Consider the following 21,876-nt stretch of genomic DNA (forward strand, 5'->3'; position numbering starts at 1 on the left):
CCTTCCTTTAATAAGCTCAAAGGAGGCCTTTCAATGAGGCAGGAAGAGGATTACAGAGTCCTAAGAGCAAGCCAGGCCAGACTGCATGAAGCTGGCAGGCTACATAAAGGTCTTGAGGCTATATGCTGAGGTGCATGGAAAGTGGTGGGTTTTTAAGTTGGGGTGACAACAATGGCCCTGCTCTATCATTTGAGTGCTTGCTATCTGCCAGGTTGGCTCTCTCATTAGTACTATTCCTAGGTATTCTTCAATGCAACCTATGCTCAGATATGAGAGATGACAGTGGCCTGGACTAGCCAGTGCACAAGAGAGAGGTGGGGACTGAGGAGTTCCACCAAGCTCAAAGATTTAGAGAACTGATGGGATGTGTCAATGGAGAGTGTCAACTCCTGGAGTGGATAATGGAGGTGGAGAATTAGAGTCCTGGGGCCCCAATGCTGAGGCACAGAAATGGCCTGCACCTTGCTAAAGATGACAAGTGTCAGGAGGCCCAATGACACAAACTGGCTGGGCAGCACTGAAGAGGTACCTCAGAGGAGGAAGCCACCTCTGCTACTTCAGCGCTACAGCTTCCATGCCTAGAATTTTATTAGTGTCCACTCCCTCGAGTCAGCTAGCTAGTGCTGGCTGCCTCATTACCATGAGAACCTGTCTGGCATTTCAGAGCAAAGGACACTTTCACAGTGATCACATTTGGGCCTGGCCACATAGGTATCACCAACTCCACTTTCAGGGGAAAGTGAGGTCAATTGCTCAAGACCACAGAGCTGAGCTGGCTGAGCAGAGCTTTGTCTACTAAGCAGAGCTCCTGCTCACACACACAAGTCTCCTTCCCAAAGAGGCAACACCCTTTGGCAGGCTCGGAGCCCAACAGCCACACCTTATTTGGTAAGTATCTCACCAGATCCAGTTTGCACCTGCATAAGGAGGGAAAATGGTGCCAGAGGGAAGAGGGAAGCTTGGGGAGGGCCTACATGGACCTCTACATACAGTAAACAAAAAAGGAAACCTCTAGTTCCTTTGGCTGTTCAATCCTCTAGGCACAGTGTGGGACTTGAGACCAGGGGACAGCCCTCCCCTACCCCCTAAATCTGTTCCTTCTCCAGGCTTCCAGACTGTAAGAAGGAACACTGGTCTGCTCTCCTCCCTGAGGCCCCTTCTCTTACAGAAATACCTATGGGGGGAGACCTGGCATCACTCTCCTGTTCTCAGACAGCTGTGAAGCAGCTACCCTGTGATATCCCTGCCATCAGGATGACAAAACAAGAAGGTGTGGGGCAACTGGCTGCCTAACATGCAGACCTCTCTGAGAAAGGAGACCTGGGGGCTAGGAGTTGGCCAGACATGGGGACAAAGGAAGAGTAGGGAGGCAGGTTGTTTCTACTGGGTCACTGGGTCATCCTTTCTCTAGGCTCTCTGCCTGTTTCTATGCTGGGATGCATAAACCATGGGTCCCCATCCTCCTGGAGCTCACAGAAGCACATCTCCAATTTGGTGACTAAAGCTTGGTGGAAAATTCCATGATAGATGTTCCCAGGGGGGTTAATGAGAAGGTAGACGCAGGCATCCAACCTGCCAGGGATGGGAGAGAAAGGAGGCAGATCAGGAGAGTCCTCCTGAAGCTGTCACTGAGCCAAATCTGAAGGGCAGTATGTCAGCCAAACAAGAGGAAGCTGAGAGGGGACAGCCAGGCACAGGGACAGGACGTGGGGAAGGAAAGGCTACTTGTGCTGTCTGAAGTGATGGCAATCCAGACCACTGGAAGCGTTTAGCCTGTGTGGGCTCAACAGGGTGGAGAGACAGGTCCATCCAGCAAGACTACGGCCCCTCTGTGGCAGGCAGCAACAGAGGAAAACATAATGGAAGTAATTTTAAAGTTTCTATAATCAAATGAGGTCAGGTGGCTCTGCTCTTTCTCTAACAAATGTTTTAAAAGGAAAAATGAAAAAAGTCACTAAAGCTCAAATCTGGGGGGGGGGGGGAAAAGCAGACTCTATGAGGTCCCCTGGAAACAGAACTCCTGGTAGATCCAAATCTTTCAACGAGTCACATTCAGAAAGCTTTGATTTTCTGGGCCAAGAGCAAACCAGGAGAGAGAGAGTTAACTGAGTGCAACTCCTCCTTTCCTGGGCTGTGAGACAGTCAGGTGCCAGCATTATCTCCACAAGAGTCTTGTGGGGCAGGCCCGGGGGTCCCCTGACTACCCCCCACCCCCTTATCCTGCCTGTTGGATCAGGCCCCTCACCTGATACAGGGTCCAGTCAATATTCAGAGGGTGAGTCAGGAAATCGGGGATGCTCAAGGGGGCATCGACGTAGTCCTAGGGACAGAATGACACCTGTGAGACATGGACTGGCTCCCCAAGAGGGTGTGATAACAGAAAGGTCATGGCCCTAAAGCTGTGGCTACCACAGGAAGGATGTTCCTCCACAGTGCTGGCCTTCTCCTGGCCAGAAGCGTACGCTATTCTGGAACTGACAGTTTAAAAATCAGAGTGACCAGATCTCTGCAGCTGAGCGGAATGCTTCTGTCAGACATTTATAAAAGTTGGCTGCTGAAATAAGCAAGATTAATCTATATTCAATCTCCATCAAGTTTCCTGGGCCTGCTGCTCCTGACTGGAGAAAAAACAGAACTCTGCTCTCTGCCCTTACAAAGAGAGTGGAGGAGAGAAGGACTTTTCTATCTTATCCTGATCAAGAAAGAAAGACATTAAGAGGAAAGAGGAAAGCACAGATGAGAATGTAACATGCATACACAAAGAGAAGACGAGATATAATGAGACTCATTTAGGGAAGAAAAGAGAAAGAAGAAAGGTAGTTATTTCCCCCCAAAAGCTAACTAGCTGTTCGCAGTCTTCCTTTACAAAGAAACATAAGACCCAAGTTGAACAACGTTGTTCATACCTGCTTCCAGTTAAATATGAGCCCTTCGGCCATGTAATCCCGATCCTTATATTCCTTGAAAAATTCACAGCCTGGAAAAGAAGGGCAGAGTCACAACACCTCCTGTCCCAGCACAGAGTCTTCTGAGACATTGCTGGCCAAACCATGGCCCTGACTGCTGAGAGACTGAGGGGTCAGCAGCTCACACAACTCTTCGTGCTGGTGGCTCTGGTGAGGTCAAAGCTGCTGGCAGTGAAAGCAGGAGTGGGCAGGCAAGAGCCAGGAGCAGGTCCCGGTGTCCTTCCACAACACACCACCTGCCCTCATACTTCTTTGGAACACTCTCTGCATCTGTGTTCAAGGGCATGGTTGCTCTCCCTCACTGAAGGTCCCTCTGTCCTACAAGTGTCTGCAGTGCCAACCCCAGCAGACAAAAGCCTGGCTCACAATGGGAGCCTCAGAGACACATGTCAGCAACCACGCAGTCTTCTTCATCTCTACAACGGGGACAACATATGAACCTCACAGGTTTTAGTGTGGTATGTCCTGATATACTGGAGAGATTGTGGACAGTGGACAGTGCCTGAAACCTAATAGGCAGAGACACTTCTACCTCCATTTAAGTAGGCAGAGGTACTTTCTGCACAATGTGCTAGAAAAATCCCAAGAAACTCCACAAGGGCGAGGCTCCAGAATAGAGGGGAACTTTGGTGAGAATGGGGCTTTGGCAGAATCCCAACTTTAAATCTCAGCTTTTCACCCAGCCTGTAACTATGAATAGCTGGAATAATATCTTCCAAGACTTGGTTTCCATATTTGTAAAACAATCAAGGAAGAAAAAACAACAATACATATAAAACAGTGAGCACTGGCCTGGTACAAATGGCATTTCCGCGGCAGCACACCACTGTCACCATGTTGCCACTGTGGAGCCCACAGAGCCAGCCCAGCAGTATAGTCAGATGCATAGCCGGAGATGAGGTTTACCCAGCTTCGGCTTGCCCTTGCACAAGGGGCAGCTAGGCCACCAGCTGGCTGCTGCCTATACAAAGGCATAGGGAGGGAGAAGGCACTGGGAAGCAGCCTCTTGCAATTACTCTCAGTTCCTCAACTAGGGCCCACATGGACTTCAGGGGATACATGGCTTTGGCAACACTGCCAAGTCTGGTGAGGTCTCAGAAGGCAACTGAGAAATTGTCTCAATTCTATAGAAGTGGCCACAGACCAAAGCAATTCATGAGGACCTCTACAGCAACTCTTACACTGTGTTTCTGTGCCTCAGGGAAAATGGAAGAGTCCCTATGGAGAGAAAGGTCTGGGGACCCACCCGTGTATTCAGCACCGCATTCTTTCCACACACACTGCTTCACTCTAATCCCCCAGGCCTCATGCTGTCTGAAGAGTCAAGAAATAATTTTCAGCAGTAACACTTCAGCCTATTCTGTGGTGCCTCACCCGGACAAAGAAGAATTATAAATACCAGATAAAGCTTATGAGCCCAGGCTGAGAAGAGTTACCAATTATCTCTCAGGACCCAGTGAAGTGCTCTGTTTTTCCCAAACTCTGGCTGCTCAAATCAACACTGCAGGCCCTAGGCTGAGCTCAAAAGAGCCCATGATGCAGAAGCAGTTTCTGAGAAAACAGAATTAAAATAGACTTGGTACTTAGGGCAGTGTTTGATGTTTATTACCAGAGCAGCTTCTGAATGCACCAGCAGGCCAGAGGGAAGGGACGAAGAGCAGGGTGACAGCAGCAACTTACTCAGGAGGAAATGAAGTAAACTTGGGCAGTAAGGTTTGGCCCCATCTATTTTGGTGTCTAGAAGGAAGTATACTCTCAACACTTCTCATTTCCAAGGGCAAGTCTTAGTCTAGATGAGTTACACAAAGCCAGAACTGATACTATTGCAATTACTGTCTGGGCTTTGTCATTACAGGCCCCACTGAGACTCCTTAAATGGCATCAAAGTCCATTTCATGACTTGGTTTGGGTAATGTTAATTTTATTGTTTTCTTTCTTTTTTCTTTTTTTGGCAGTGCTGGGGATAGAACCCGGGGCCTCCCACATGCTAGGCATGTACTCTACCAGTGAGCAACATCCCAAGCTCCTCTTCTTTTTTTAGTTTTGGTTTGAAATGGGATTTTGCTCTTAAGCCCAGGGCCTTATAACAGCTGGGCAAGTGCTCTACCACTGAGCTACAACCCCAGCCCCACAAGGATTATGAAACAAACATGTTCCTGGTTTTATTATCATGATGAACACCTTTAGCCCCAAATCAATGGGATTATGGCCTAATAATGAATGATTAAGAAAATAACTGGGCTAAGTGTGCTGGCATATACCTATTCCCCAGTGACTCAGGAGGCTGAGGCAGGAGAACTGCAAGCTTGAGGCCAGGCTGGGCAACTTAACAAGACCCTGTCTGATCAAAGTAAAAAATAAAAAGGATTGGAAATGTAACTCAGTGGTAGAGCAACCCTGGGTTCAATCCCTAGTACTGTCAAAAAAGAAAGTAAATAAGTGGCTGCTTTTCAGCTGCCATGAGTTGAGCAGTTTTCCTCCACTGTGTCTTCTGCTATGACGTTCTGCCTCACTTCAGACCCAGAGCAAAGGAGCTGCCTGATCATAGACTGAACCTCTAAAACCATCAGCCTAAAATAAACTTTTCACCTCTAAATAAAACAATAACAACAACATCATCAAAAAAAAAAACAAAAACAAAAACAAAAAACCTGGGTCAAAAGTTAACATTTGGGGCATTTTGTAACAAGTTGCCAAACTACAGGAAAAATAGTACTGCAACTATTTTTCTGTATTTATACCTCTAGCAGAACTATTTTTCCTACCCAAGTCCTAAAATAAAACTAAAATGTGGAACTAAATAAAAATTAAAAAGCATGCTTGGATTCTCAAGCAGCACAACCCTTTTGCTTACAGAGGATAGATCAGGCTTGGCATCCACTAGGCTTTCCTGGGAGTCAAGTATGAAAACCTGAAGGCCTGGTGCACACACTCACCTTCTGCCAGTGTGGCTCTGACACCACTAAGCCCACTTCATCACCATCTCAATCTACATTGGGCCAAAGTCACTTTTAGGGAAGAGAAGGTTTCTGGAGACTTTCTTCCCATTTTACTGTTATTTGCTGAGCATCTGTTAAGACAGGACAGGCACTTTACTCTGAAATAAGTGCCATTATCCTCATGCTATGAAGGATGAAACTGAAACTCAGAGATGTTCAGGGCCTCATTCAAGGACACAAGTGCCAGGCCAGCCATCACGCCCAGCCTTTCATGGTACCAAATACTAAACTGGCACATACAAATTATGAGACCTAGGTGGAGCCACTTTAAGGGTACCAGGTCACCAGGGGATGATTCTGAATACCACCAACTTGCACTGGATGAGGATGCTTTCCCCTACAAGGCACTACATGAACCTGTAGTTCTTAATGAGGCTGTCGCCAGCCTGCCCTTGCTGTGGCTCCAAGATTGAAGAGATGAGGTATAAGCCAAGACTGAAGCCAGTGCTGAGAAACAGGACAGAGGTTCCAAGGAAGAAGCACACTTTGCTGTGGGCTCAGTTGTGCACTGATGCTCTGGCTCCCTGGCCCCCCTTGCTGAACAGGCATGACTGTCCAGAGAGCTGCAGTGATCCAATTTGGCTTTTGTCTCCAATACAGAGAATGCAGCCCTGGCCACAGCGGGGCATGCACTCTTCAACAAAGCACATGCAGCTTTGTTGACACCAGAATGCTTTGCAGGATGAGGAGGCCACTGTACGGTCACTGGTGACACAGAGCAATTGCGTGTTCCTGCACCGTCAGTACAGCTTTGCCTGAGTCATGTGAACATTTGCTGATGTACTAGTAATGTTACATGTGCTTCAATAGTATTTTATGTGCACAGAGCACTTGGATATGCATAATTTAATCTTTCCAACAAACCCCTGAGCTAAACCTTTCCAAGTTTCAACTATCACTTGAGGCTCAGAAAGGTGAAGTAATTTGCTCAAGGTTGTGGCTACTGAGCACCACTGCCAGGACTCGCGTCCTGGACCCCATGGAGAAAGTTCCTTCCCCGACACCATCACACTGTAAGTGTGAGTACATGTAACTGGGTGCCAAATGTCCACAGTGGCTAACACAAGTTCCCCTGGAAAGCTCCCAGGATACCAATGTATATAAGAATAGAAGGCTTGCTTCTGGCTTCTGAGGGTCCCGAGGCCTGTGAAGCTTGTCCCTTGACTAGAAAAGGGCTCCCTACCTGGATACGGGATGGAGAGGAGAGTGAAGTCGGCATACCGCTGGGCTTTGTCCACCTTCTCGGAGGAGGTTACACTAAAAGACAAGGACACAATGAATTATAGTCACAACACACAGACACACACCTTTCCTTAAATGAATATTTAACAACCTAAAATGAACCTTGTGCTAAAAAACAATTCTTCAGAGTTAAGAATCATTCCCCTCAGCAGTGCTTACTTTGAAAAATGAAAAAGCCTTACTTCCCTCAGTGAGAGCTCCCTCTCCTTCCAACACTGCAGCAAACTTCAATCACAACCAGAGGATGCAAGACCACCTTCCAGACATGCCCCATGAACATGAGTGGTAGGGCAGAGGGAGACGAGAGTCAAATAAGGTTGCCATCCCAAAGGGATCAATTGGGGAAACCCTCTGCTCTACTGCCTTCTCTAATTTTCACTAAGGCCATTTCTAAACAGAGTGAACAATGGCACCTGAAAAATCACTGGGGACCATCTGACAAAGGGTGGAGGTAGGTAGGGCAATGTGTCCATAGGAAGCTGAACTCTGACTTGAGCATCAGTGTCACTTATTTTCTAAGACCTTTTAGGAGAATTAAAAGATATTTGGAAAAAAAAAGTTAAACAAAATTTTTTTAAAAGAAAGAGAGAGAGAGAGAGAGAGAGAGAGAATTTTTTAATATTTATTTTTTAGTTTTCAATAGACACAACATCTTAATTTTATTTTTATGTGGTGCTGAGGATCAAACCCAGCGCCCCGCGCATGCCAGGTGAGATTGCTTCCGCTTGAGCCACACCCCCAGCCCAACAAATTTTTTGAGAAAACTTCATAAATTTCATTATCTTAACCTAAGTTCCATTTAAAAAAAAATCTTTATTTTATTTATTTATTTTTGTATGTGGTGCTGAGGATCGAACCCAGTGCCTCATGCATACAAGGCAAGTGCTCAACCACTGAGCTATAGCCCCAGCCCCAAGGTTCTATTTTAAATGTTTTGCCTCTGTATATAAAAGTTTGGTCTATATGTATATTTTACATTTTTAGTGCTGGGCATTGAACCCAGAAGCACTTTACCTCTGAGCCACATCCCTAGCCCTTTTTAATTTAAGACAGGGTCTCACTAAATTCTGAGGGAGTCACTAAATTGCTGAGGCTGGCTTTGAACTTGCAATCCTCCTGCTTCAGCCTCCTGAGTTGCTGGGATTATTGGTGTATACTACCATACCTGACTCACATGGGTATTTTAATGTAAAAGTAGTCAATGAAGCAAATATTTGGTACACACTAAATTTTGGGGTCCATTTTAAAAGAGATTCTAATATATCAAGGATGGCACATACTTTAGAGTCAAAGGGGAAAAATAAAAATAAAACGGTGTCTAATGGAGGCACTTAGTCAATGGCTCCCACAGTCAAAACTAAATAACCTTGAGCAAGTTACCCAATCTCTGTGCTTCAGTTTCTTTCTTGTCCATACAAAAGAGAGACATGGGTGCCTGCCTCACAAAGCTGTTTGAAGACAGAGTGAGAGGTTGCAGAGTGATCTAGACATGAGGGCAGCAGGCAACACCTACTACATACTACAGCCAGCCCTGTAAGCTGTGAACACATCACTTCTACCCACTCTGAGGCAGGTGTTCATACTTACTTCATGCCAAATTTCACCTTCTTGTTCTCCACCATTAGATCACAGATGTACTTGACTGACAAGTACCGAAGTAACCTGATGTCATAGCCTCTGACCTTATCAAAAAGATGCATGTCCCCACTTCTGAAATAAAAGAGCCAGAGGGAGAAGTTACAAAGCATGTTCACTCAGAGTTAGTCAGTGATGGGGAGCTCATTCATGAAAGTATGGGTGTCATTGGCAAGAACTTGAGTTACTCTTCTCCAGAGGCCAAGGGGAGGGTGCAGGGAAGGTGACTTTTTAAGAGATTACCTCCACCTCTGGGACACATTTCAAAAGGGAGCAATTTTCAGCCTGAACAGGAAAGGGCTTTCTGGCACTGCTTGACATTAAACCAGGAGACTCAAGATAATCTCAGATCTAAAGAAAAGTGAGCTGGTGGCTGATAGAGTCTTTGAGCTTCTATTAGAGTTGATCTTCCTCCACCCCCTCCCTTTCCCCCATTTAGGACCATTTTTAGCCACATGCCTCGCTCATAATATAACAGATTGAAATTCTTGGAGAGAGAGACTTTGTAGAGCTATTTTATCGAGTGATTGTGAAATACTAGCAAGTAAATTCTCTGTACTTAGCAAGCCTATGAAGCAAGCAGAAAGATAACATTTTTCTAATCCCCAGGCTACCTTCTGATCAGCCATGGAGATACAGACAGAAGTATAAAAAGTAAACAGTCCCGCCATCACATTTAGTTTTTAATGTCCACTGCTTTGTGGCCCTAGCAGTCTCTTTACCAACAGTGCATGCTGCCAATGACCTGGCTGAGGCAGAGGTCACCTGATCTTGAGTAGGGAGAGCCAAACATTCTTGTGCACAAGCCAAAGCCACTGCTTTCAGAGCTACTGGGCAAAACTGGCACAAAGCAAGATGACTTTTCCCGCACCAATCCATGATTTGGGCAGCTGACCTTACTAGAGTGTTCACATGCATTCCAGAGACACTTCACACAAGTTACAGATTTGCCACGTGGTGCCAACCATGCAAAGGTGATTTTCTAAAATATCTTATACTGCTATTTATTTATTTATTTATTTAATTTTTTATTTTTTTTTTTTTTAGTTTTCGGCGGACACAACATCTTTGTTGGTATGTGGTGCTGAGGATTGAACCCTGGCCGCACACATGCCAGATGAGCGTGCTACCGCCTGAGCCACATTCCCAGCCCCTTATACTGCTATTTAAAAAAAAAAAAAATTGAGAGCTGCGGACATAGCTCAGTAGGTAGAGTGCTTGCTTGGCATGCACAAGGCTCTGGGTAGCACCACAAATAAATAAATAATAGGTAGATAGATAGATAAATAGATAGATAGATAAAAATTTGAAAGGGGACAGGAAGAGTGTGAACCAACACACTCCCTCAAAACACTGATTTGTATCAAGCTCTTTTCAAGGCAACAATCATGCAGTTGTGGGACTTTTAGTCACCGCATGTAACTTCCAGGTTGGGATACAAGGATTCTGTGGGAAGTGTTTCCCCCTCCCTGTGCTATGTGACACCTGACAGGTTGGGAGCTGGTACCCTAACTGCACAATGGAATCTCTATGGGGCTTTAAAACAGAGGGTAGCTGGGCATAGTGGCTCACACCTTAATCCCAGCAACTCAGGAGGCTGAAGCAGGAGAATCACAAGTTGGAGGCCAGCCTCAGCAATTAGCGAGGCCCTATGCAACTTAGTGAGACCCTGTCTTGAAATAAAAATTAAAAAGGCTAGGTATGCGGCACAGTGGTAAAGCGTCCCTGGGTTCAATGCTAGTAAAAACAACAACAACTATAGATGTCTGGGGCCTATCTCAGACCTGCAGTTCCAGGAACCCCAGGGGTGTGACCTTCTGACTAAGATCCTGATGTTCCTTTATTCCAGCTGTAGACTGATCAGGCATTCAGTAGTCAGCTTTGGGATGAAACTACTGAACAGACTTCAACAGCACTATTTCAAGGCATGGACTTGGTAGAAGAGAGGAAAGAGCAATCCACTCACAGGGACCAAGGATGATGACACACTGTCAGTATAAGCATGCTGCCACTGGTCAGACACCCCATCCCCAACCAAGTCTCTACCCACCACCATATAGCACTGACCGAAGAGCACAATCCTCTTCTGTGACGTCCTCCACATCTGCCCAGGCATCATCTGCACCCCCTGCCAGAGAAAGCAGTCTGTCAGCACAGAGGCAGGTGGCTTCCACGCAAAGGCTTCCTGACCAGCTTCCTTCCCACAGTGCCAAGCCTGGATGAACCACCTGTCTCTACCCCATGGACAGTTCTCACATCTCTCTCCCAGCACCATGTGCCCATGAGTCTCACAGTGTGCTTTACCTCTGAAGAGCATTCCTGCTGTCTCCTGGTCCCTAAAGAAAGGAATGCTCTGGTTTCCACCCAGCTCACTTACACCTCCTTACACAACTGTGACCATGGCGGCCAGACTCTAGAACTAGATTCTCATTCTTAGTCCCAGAGGAGGCTGCTTAAAACTCACCTGAGAAAAAATAGTTGTAGCCAGAGCGTCCATAGAGCTCCCCCCATCCAGCCAGCGTGGCTGATCTGCAAATGTGCTGGGAGACAAAACAACATGTTCAGAGTCAGCTGGTTTTCTGAAGTATAATCAACTGAAGGAAGGCCTGAGCGCTGGATTCTTCTAGGTGAGCAAAATGGGTCACGGTGTATTCCCCAAAGTTTTTATCAGCATCAAGGCTACCACAGCCAGTCTCAAGGATGCCTGGAACTTAATACACAGTCTTATTTAGAGGCTTCCCCTCAAATCTGAGGCACCAAAGTGTTACCAACAGTAATGGACATTTGGTGGCTGGTCTGTGTGTACCCGAGCACATGCTAAGCAAGCACTCTACCACTGAACCACATTCTCTAGCCCATAGTATTCTATAATTTTCCAGAGGCCCACTTTACCTCTCCAGATTTACTGGGTATAGTACACAAAGTACTGAAAGGTTCATGCATTTTCTCACTGAACTTTTACAACCAGCCCATGAGGAAGGTATGGCTGGTAGGTGGCACTGCTATTACTTCACTGATGAGGAAAAGAGAAATAGGCGCAAGAGGCTAAGGAATGAACAAAGTCATAAAATAAAGGGTAAGTTGCTCCTTGATCCAAAACCAACTACCTCCAAAGTCTGTGTGCTTATTACTTGGAACTTTTTAGAATGAAGGAACACAATGCAGGGAGGATATTTAAGGAACAAATATTTGGTGGCTTTTTGGCTTGTTTTATGGAGCTCTGGAGGGAACCAAGGTACTCATGCACACTCTATGAGCACTCTGCCACTCAGCTATACTTCTTTGCAACTTTTAAAAGAAATTATTGCTGGGTCCAGTGGCATGTGCCTGTAATCACAGTGACTGAGGCTCAGGCAGGAGGATTGCAAATTAAAGGCCTATGAGGTCCTGTCTCAAAATACAAAATAAAGGGATGTAGTTTAGTGGTAGAGGACCCCTGGGTTCAATCTCCAGTAGCACAAACAAGGAAAAACAAAAGGGGGGGGATTATGATCCTATTATTGTGCTAAGATATTATTTTGCTTTTTTCGTTATCACTGAAGGAATCATTTTAAGAGTTAGAGAATTTCAGAAACCAGGGAACCATGTGTACTTCAGTATTTAAATGAAAGTCCACTCCTTCAAATAAATTGTATCTGATAAGATCCAGTAGAGTTGGGGAGAATGAGAGGAGGTTCCAAGAGATGAGGAATCTGTAGGTTGGCAAAAGGCTGGGAGAACACAGCCTTAGGATGGTAGAGAGTGGAGAAGCTATGAGAAAAGAACAGAAGTCACACAATCTGGAGATGCAAAGTGGGCTAGGAAATGTGGTTCAATGGTAGAATGCTTGCCTAGCATGTAAGAAAGAGCCTGGGTTTGACTCACAGCACTTGGCAAAAAACTAATGAACAACCACAACAAAAACAGAGGAGACAGACGGGTGTGGTGGCACATGCCTGTAATCCCAGTGGCTTGGAAGGCTGAGGCAGGAGGATCACGATTTCAAAGCCAGCCCCAGCAAAGGCAAGGCACTAAGGAACTCAGGGATACAAAATGGTGCTGGGGATGTGGCTCAGTGGTTGAATGCCCCTGAGTTCAATGCCCAGTACCCTACCACCACCACCAAAAAACACAGATATCTACAAATGGCCAAAATACTATCTAAAGGCTTCTTCTTCTCTTCCTATAAGATAAGGGGAGGAAAGAGTTTGCTGCTACAGAAAAAAGATATGCATGGGAACCACTATCATCTTCTGATCTCCCTGGGGGTGGGAGCAGGCAATAGAAAGCAGCCTGCATCCAACCTGGGAGGCTGGGTGCTTTGATCTATTTATATTTCTTCCTTTCCCACTACTCCAGCTCCAAAGACTATCTTGGTTCATCTGACTCCCCTCATCATAGCCTGGGACCACTACTGCTTTATCCAGAGCAGCATCTTGTCACTGAGCATGCACTTACCTGTCAACCCTTCCTCATATGGAGGTTGGCCTGGAAGCCTATGGAGAAGATCTAGGGGTGGACGGAAGTGAGGGGGCCTCACCCTCACCTAACTTTTTCTGGATCTAAAACCACTTTAACAATCTGATGAAAACTGCTGGGTAGAGAGACGTATGCCTATAATCCTAGTGATTCAAGAGGCTGAGGAAGGAGGACTGCAAGCTCAAGGCAAGCCAGGGCAACTTAGCAAAACCCTGTCCCAAAATAAAAAGGACTGCGGATGTGGCAGTGGTAAAACAGCCCTAGGTTTAATCCTTAATAAAACAAAAACAAAAACAGAAAACTGATAAAAATTATCAATTATCTCCAAAACAAAACAAAACAAACAAAAACCATACATACCACAGTTTACCTACATTTCCAGAGCTTTGTCCATCAAGGAACCCAGCCCAGCTCTTGGTTAAGATGAGCCAAGTAGGGTCTGGGGCTGTAGCTCAGTGGCAGAGCGCTTGCCTAGCATGCAGGAGGCACTGGGTTCGATCCTCAGCACCACATAAAAATAAACAAATAAAATAAGGCATTCTGTCCATCTATAACTACAATTTTTTTTTTTTTTAAAAATCAGCCAAGTAATTTGGAGAAGCAAGGTGGAGAGCTTCAGCAGAGATGGACAATCCCCAGGTAGAGAACCCCCAAGACTCCCATGGAGGAGATTTCTGATCCCTATGAGTAGGGTGACAGGAGGGGTGCAGCCATCCATCTGGCACAGGTCATACTCACCCTCCACCCTCATCTCAACTGCTGGGATCTGCCTCACTTTCCTTTGAATTTATCTGTTAAATCTTTTCAGAGCAGTTACAAATCATCTCTTTGGTTGTTGAGCATTCAGACCTTCTTCTTGCTTCCCATTCTTCTCCTAAACCCCTTCTGTTGTCCTTGTCTTTTTGGATAGCCATTCAGCCAGACCTGGTCTATTAGGACACACTCACAGTCAGATAGAGAAGAAAAAGTGAGTTGGCTAAGTTCCTGAGTGAGTACCAAACTCTTCAGAAAGGCCTCAAGTGGCAGAAGGTCTACTCTACCATGGTAGAGTCTAACTCAAAATGCCTGCTCCAAAGCCTAATGACTCTAAATCATGATCCATCATTTCTACACCTTAACAAGACATACTACGAATGCTCTTCAGTTACCTAATTAGAAATGGCCTCCAATTCTACATGTAGAATAGCACTCAAAAATCTGTTAATCTAATAAATAACTTTGGCAAACAAAATAAAAGTGACTGGGCTGGAGCTGTAGCTCAGTAGTAAAGCATGTGCTTAACATGCATGAGGTCTTGAGTTCAGTCCCCAGCACCACCAAAAAAAAAAAAAAAAACCAGCAAAAAAATAAAAGTGACTGACTTATGTCCTACCTCTTAAGAGAGAAAACAAAAGGAAAGATGAAGCCAGGTACAGTGGCACACACCTGTAATCCCAGTGGCTCAGGCGGCTGAAGCAGAAGGATCACAAGTTCAAAGCCAGCCTCAGCAAAAACAAGATGCTAAGCAACTCAGTAAGACCTTGTCTCTAAATAAAATACAAAATAGGGCTGGGGATGCAGCTCAGTAGCCCAGTGCTCCTGAGTTCAATCCCCAATACAAAAAAAAAAAAAAAAAAAAGAAAAGAAAAAAGAAAGAATTGTCCTAGTTTTTTTTTTTTTTAAGGGGATTGAACATTGGAGTTTCCTACCACTGAGCTATATCCCCAGCCCCCCAAAAGTTTCTTTTCTTGGTACCAGGGATTCTACACAGGGACAATTAAGCATTGAGCCATATTACCATCTATTTTTTATTTTGATACAGTGTCTCACTAAATTGCTTAGGAGCTAGCTAAGTTGCTGAGGCTGGCTTTGAACTTGTGATTCTGCTGCCTCAGCCTCCTAAGTCACTGGGATTATAGGTCTGTGCCCCTGTGCCTAGCCATAAAGTTCATTTTAACCAACCAAATAAACAAAAAACTCTTTTTACATTGCTTTCACACTAATTTAATTTGAACAAAATGAAATAATATCAAACATTTACTTCCTTAGTCACAGTAGCACACTGAACTGAGTTCTGAAGGAAGCAGGGAGCAAGTATTTTATACCTCTCTCCCTTCCCTACATTGGGAAAAGAAGGTGCTCCAAAAGTAATGTTGATCATTATACTGCCACCCTTGGAGCGAGTTACAAGTGCCTGCTGTGAGCCACTCATCTGAGAAGCAGGTCCCCAGCTTATAGCAGCAGCCCTATGCTCCTGTCCTTTCTAATTTCCCTCCAAATGCCTTTCCTACTTTGTCAGCCCCAAGGACCATTTTGTTCATCTGTCTCTCTAGAGCCTAATTGAAGGACCACTACTATTTGATTCAGAGCCACATCTTCCTGCCAAGCATGCACTTATATGCCAGACAGTCTGCCAGTGGATAGCAGGAAGACAGGTGCCAGTGGATAGCAGGGAGACAAGGCCTCTGCCCAATGGAATTATAACATGGCAAAATAGATGTTGCACCACATAATCAAAACAAAAATACATGTACACAGGTGTTAGGCACTGACTTGGTGGGAGCTAAGAAGAAGGAAAGTGAAGAGAAAAATAGCATCACACTGCTGGGATGTGAAAGTGCAAAGGGAGAAGAAAGCAGAACTAACCACAAAGCCCTTGTGAACATCTAGGATGCCAAAAGCTCCTCAGGCTTATCCTGCACAGCAAACTCCCTGGTAGAAATTCATTGCCATCTCTGTGATCTATTAGCCTAGGGCTCTTTCCTCACAGCCCACCTGAAATCTAGGGGCTATCCATCTGCCAGACAACTCCCCTTCCAGGGTAAATCTCAAGAATCTGGAACTATTTAGCATGGCATTTCCCAAATGCATTCAGCAAAGTTCCTGTCACATGATCCACAGAACAAAGAGGAATTCCAGAATAGACAGAGCCAGAGACACATGGGTATCTTCACTGAGGGACTTCTTAGAGTCTAAACTCTGTCACTATATGTATATCAATGCATTTTTAAAAATTTACTCATTCATCCATTTAGTGATACTGGGAATCAAACCCAGAGCCTTGTGCATGCTAGGCAAGTACACTACTGCCAAGTCACACCCCCAGTCTACCAACGAATTTTATAAATCTGGAGTCAGAGATTAAGCCAGCTTTACCATATAGTATTTCTCCTTATTTGATGAAATGCTTTTCACAAGCCTATCCTTACACTGCTGTTCTGCGGAGCAAACACTGGTTCAAGTATTTCCTATTTCTAGTGACAAGCACTGTGATCCACAGAGCAATGATCTGTAAACTGGAGACCCCGTAACTTCTAAACACAAAAACTTTCTCAAGTGGTAACAAACAGCTATATGAAGATCAATTTCTGAGACTAGTGTCCACATATACTTTTGCCCTAAAAAGTCTTCAACAGAAACTTCTTTTCTACCTCCCTTTCTCACCCACCCTTTTGCTACACAAAAAAAGGTACCCCAGGACTAGGCCAACACACACTCTCCTCCCCACTGCTTAGGTCAATCAGGCTGGGTAACTACAGCTGCAGGCTGTGCACTAGTGGAGAGAGTGTGGCACTCAGAGATTTGCTGCATAGGCTGTACTCCTGTTTCTCTCCCTCTTCTAGGCTCTCTCTGCACTGGCAGCATTTGGCCTCACTCATTCAATCCCTTCCATTCCCTGCTTGGAGAAGAGAATACTCTCTTTTCTAGTCATGAAGGCCTTCTGCTTATCTCTCCTTTGCACCTCCATGCTTTCTCCAATGCTGTATCACCTGCTTGGGACACCCTCCTACCCCTTTTAGTCAATAAGTATCCTGCTTGTCCTCCAACACTCTCAAGCCACACGACTCTCTCTAGAGGCCACTGGTCAATCTGTGAGTCCACATCACATTACTCTCTTTGTTGAGTTCCCCTTACACCACACCAAATGACCTTCATTTGCACTATGGTATTGAAGATAGGTTCAAATACCAGCTCTTGTGCTATGTAAAATAAACTTGGGGAAGTTACTTAACCATTCTGAGCCTTTGTTTCATTTGGATGTTCCCTGCACACACCTGTAATCCCAGCATCTCAGGAGGATGAGGAGGAAGGCTATAAGTACAAGGCTAGCCTCAGCAACTTAGTGAAACCCTGTTTCAAAATTTAAAATAATAATAATAATAATAAAAAGTGCTGGGATGTGGCTCAGTGGTTAATCACCCCTGGATTTAATCCCCAGTAGCAAAAATGAGACCACATTAGGAAGCCAACTTAATTGTAGCCATTAGAACCCAAGCTCCATGAGAGTAAGGATTTTGTCTGCTTTACAAGCTGACACATCTCAAGGCCTGAAACTGGCTGGTGCTATGTACAGTTTGTTAACTGCATGACTGAAGGAATGAAAAAACCATGAAGTCTGATCTCATTTGATTTAATCTACTCTATAACCTTTAATGCTGGTATGATTATTATCCTCCTTTCCTAGTAAAGTAAACTGAGGCCCTGCACAAGCAATAAGTACCAGAGTCACAATCTAATCTTTCAAGGAGAAGAGTGAGATGAAGGTTCATGGTCTACATGGCTATAAAACATTCCAACTTTCTTTAATTGTCCAAACAGCTAAAAGGGCAGAACACAAGGTGGGGCTATAAAGATTCCTTCTCTACCTGAAATCATCCTTGAATCAGAAGTGATCTGTTTCTCTGGCCTGCTTCTGACAGCACCAGATACAGTAACCATCCCACCCTTGGCTGCAGAGAACAAAAAGACACTACATTTTGTATGAAACCAGTTACTCCAGAAGAGGGTCTCAGAGCATGGGGATGTGAAATGGGCCTTACCTTGCCTTTGAACAAGATTACTGGGCAGACGAACCGCCCTCTGCACCTGGCCATCTTGCTGCGATTGATGAGGTCTTGCAGCTTGCTCACTTGCACGGTGCTCTGAAACCTAACACAAAGGCAAGAGGCAGGTCAGACTGGCTTCCACATGGGCACTTTGCCACGGGCAAAAGGTCTACATACATGTATAAGAATACTCACTGGAGAGCTAATAAATGCTATTAATTCTTAAATTTTATATCATTGATATATTAAGTTTTTTAGGGTGAGAAAAAAAGTGCTAATTGTAGGTATTAAAGTTATCCTGATTTCAGAACCTTGATGATTTTAAAAAAAAAAAGAACCGAAGACATAATATGTAAAAGACAGAAATATACATAGGAAATTTGACAGATGACTATGTCTAAAGTGTCTACTACCTCACTTCCAGGGTAAGACCTAGTACCTATAGACTCTGGAAACCACAAGGCCATAATTGTGATCTTTTAGGGAGCAAGATAAGATTACAGTTCATGTGCCAGCCAGTTTCATTGCAACCATCTTTAAGTGTCCAAAGTGTCAAAAGGGTATAAAATGCTGGGCAAAGAAAGCAAAAGAAAAGCTACCTATGGCACAAGAGATGTAATACACCAGGTTCTGTAAGGGAGCTCCTAGAATGTGAAAGATTCAGGTTTAGAAATGAGCTCCAGCAAGTCACACTCACACAAAATCACATTTCCCTAAAATAAGGGTCTATCCTCAGTACCATCAGGTAACAGAGGTCCTAGATCAGTTAGTCAGAATTTCTGGCAGTGACAGAGACAAGAGGCAGAAAAGTTACAGCGGGAAGCTTTGCCAGCTATCCAAGTACACACACATAGAAGGGAAGAAAGGGGCTCATATTCCCTCCTTAAAAGAGCTGAGCTTAGTCATTCGTGGTGGCACATACTCTAATCCTAGCAACTTGAGGGGCTGAGGCTGGAGTATCTCAAATTAGAGGCCAGCCTGGGCAACTTAGCCAGACACTGTCTCTAAATATTTATTTATATATTTTTGTATTTATTTACTTATTTATTTGTTGTGGTTGGCACAGTACCCTTATTTACTTATTTTTATATGGTGCTGAGGATCAAATGCAGGGCCTCACATGCTAGGCGAGCGCTCTACTGCTGAGCCACAATTCCAGCTCCAGACACTGTCTCTAAATAAAACATAAAGGGCTAGGAATATGGCTCAGATGTAGAATGCCCTTGAGTTCAATCCCCAATAGTGCAGGAAAAAAAAATAATGCTTTTCAAACCAAGCCCTATAAGGGTTTAATTCCTTTCACATTTCAATCCTTCTAGGGATCCTTATGTGTTTGAGGAGGATTTAGTCAGCAACTCCCATATCTGTGGTTCCTTAATTACATGAATCTGGATGCTGTTGAAGTTAATAAAAATAGTTTTAAAAACATTGCTGATTGGGCTGGGGATGTGGCTCAAGGGGTAGCGCGCTTGCCTGGCATGCGCAGGGCGCTGGGTTCAATCCTCAGCACCACATACAAATAAAGATGTCATGTCCACCGAAAACTAAAAAATATTAAAAATTAAAAAAAAAAAAAAACATTGCTGATTGCCCAGGGTTGGCCCTGAACTTGTGATGTTCCTGCCTCAGCCTCTGGAGTAGTTGGGATCATGGACATGGTATATGCCTGACAGGCTGTTTGGTTTCTTATTTTTGAGTTTTAAGAGTTCTTTATATATTTTAAGAGCCCTTTATTAGATATGTCTTTTACAAATATTTTGTCCTAAAGACTCAAATAAAGAAATTTGACTTGGCCTGGAAAAAAAATGTTGAATTCTTTGTAAAATTGTATTTATTTTTATTCCAAACTGTGACTTAGCAATATAAAAACTAACAAGTGGTAGGGTCTGAAATTGAAGTTAAAAAGAGGATCAATAATTTAAGAGATTTTGTCAGTATGGTGGCACAATCCCAGTGATTTAGCAGGCTGAGGAAGGAGGATCACAAGTTCAAGAGCAGTGTCAGCAACTCAGGAAGGCCCTTAACAACTTAGTGAGACCTTCCCTCAAAATGAGAAATAAAATGGGCTGGGGATGTGTCTGAGTGTTTAAGCACACCTGGGTTCAATCGCTGGTGTGTGTGTGTGTGTGTATATATATATATATATATATATATATATATATATATATGATTTTTAAAACAGTTTCAGTGTTTTGGAAAGGAGATAAGGGGGTTTCCAATGTGTATTTTTCTGTGAGGTCCAATTTAAGATACAACTTTTTTTTTTTTTAGTTGTAGATGGACAATATTTTTGTTTTATTTATTTATTTGTTTATTTGTGTGGTGCTGAGGATCAAATGCAGTGCCTCACCATGCGAGGCAAGCGCACAACCACTGAGCTACAACCCTAGTCCTTAAGATACAATTTTTAAAATATATATATATTTTTTAGTTTTAGGTGGACACAATATCTTTATTTTATTTTTATGTGGTGCTGAGAATCAAACCCAATGCCTCACGCATGCTAGGTGAGTGTGCTACCACTTGAGTCACATCCCCAGCCCCTTTTTTAAATATATTTTATTTTATTTTTTTAGTTTTAGGTGAACATAATATCTTTATTTTTATGTGGTGCCGAGGGTCGAACCCAGTGCCTCATGCATGCCAGGTGAACGTGCTACCACTTGAGCCACATCCCCAGCCCCAAGATACAATTTTTATTAACTAAAATTTTTTGTTGTTGTTGAAGGAAGGGGGAAGAATGACCAACCTACAGATCCTGGGGTACCTTTGCAAAGTGCCCATAGGGTGGCACAGAGCTGCCAGCCAGCCCCAAGCACCTGAATGTTATTGTCCTCCCTCACTCAGTGTACCTATGAAATAAAAAGGAACCTCAGTCTAACAAGACAACTGTCTCACTAAACTCTGACTCTAAGAATATCCAATAGAGCAAGTACAGTCCTGTACTTAGCACCCCTCTTCCCATCCACAGGGTGCTCCAGAATCTTTTCTCCACCTGGTCATCTCTACCTGTTGCAGCTGCCTCTCGCTCGCTCATACCAGTAACTTCCTCTGAATCCTAAATGCCTTAAAACTTCGTTTTATTCTCCTTACTTCTCACTCAGCAAACCCTCCTTAATTCGAGGAGGAAAATACACCTGTTTCCCTCTCAGGGGCTTTGAGCTATCTTTAAATGTAAAGACACATTTTTTCTTCTTAGATTAGCTAATGGTTTATTTGCCTGGTTTCCCCACTCAAAGAACCAAAGCAATTTCTGTTCTTGCAATAGTTCCTGTTTTTATTTTTATTAACTCTTGTCTTTTTATGGTAGTGCTAAGCAGTAAGCTGTATCTGGCACATGATACTCATATTTGAATGAATAAATGTAGACTTACATATTTATGTCTGCAAAATATGCACTGAAATTTCTGGCAAGATGTTACCAAGGAGTGAGGTTTCTTTAAATTTTTATTTTTTATTGAATTATTTATTTATTTACTTACTTACTTATTTGTGGTACCAAGGATTGAACCCAGGAGTGTTTAACCACTGAGACACCCCCTCCCGAGCTCTTTCTATTTGAGACAGGGTCTCATCAAGTTGGTGAGGCTGGCCTTGAACTTGGGATTCTCCTGCTTCAGCCTCCCAAGTTGCTGGTATTATAGTATGTACCACCACTGATTTTATTTTATGCAACCCAGCTGAATTTTATATTTCTTCAGTATTATTTACACACAAATAAAACTATTTTCAAGTAAAGAAGAAAAAGTTGTTGTCACTTAACTTCCAATG

General features: G+C 44.0%; 1 protein-coding gene across 7 annotated transcripts in view; it reads right to left on the minus strand.

Moving 5' to 3' along the window:
* The window catches only part of Mtmr14 (myotubularin related protein 14), a 47,157-nt gene that overhangs the window by 19,990 nt on the left and 5,291 nt on the right, over window positions 1-21,876 (minus strand). For 4 of the 7 annotated variants that reach the window (XM_005333833.4, XM_005333832.4, XM_040290496.2 and 1 more), the window contains 7 exons: window positions 18,100-18,208; window positions 11,307-11,382; window positions 10,910-10,970; window positions 8,795-8,917; window positions 7,149-7,222; window positions 2,907-2,977; window positions 2,246-2,320 (listed from right to left, as the gene is read on the minus strand). In XM_005333833.4, the coding sequence (XP_005333890.2) occupies window positions 2,246-2,320; window positions 2,907-2,977; window positions 7,149-7,222; window positions 8,795-8,917; window positions 10,910-10,970; window positions 11,307-11,382; window positions 18,100-18,208 (589 nt within the window). The remainder of the gene's footprint in view (window positions 1-2,245; window positions 2,321-2,906; window positions 2,978-7,148; window positions 7,223-8,794; window positions 8,918-10,909; window positions 10,971-11,306; window positions 11,383-18,099; window positions 18,209-21,876) is intronic. The other 3 variants (XM_078033513.1, XM_040290473.2, XM_040290478.2) reach the window with 2 other exon arrangements.

This window comes from Ictidomys tridecemlineatus, chromosome 16 (genome assembly GCF_052094955.1).
Source record: "Ictidomys tridecemlineatus isolate mIctTri1 chromosome 16, mIctTri1.hap1, whole genome shotgun sequence".
NCBI lineage: Eukaryota > Metazoa > Chordata > Mammalia > Rodentia > Sciuridae > Ictidomys > Ictidomys tridecemlineatus.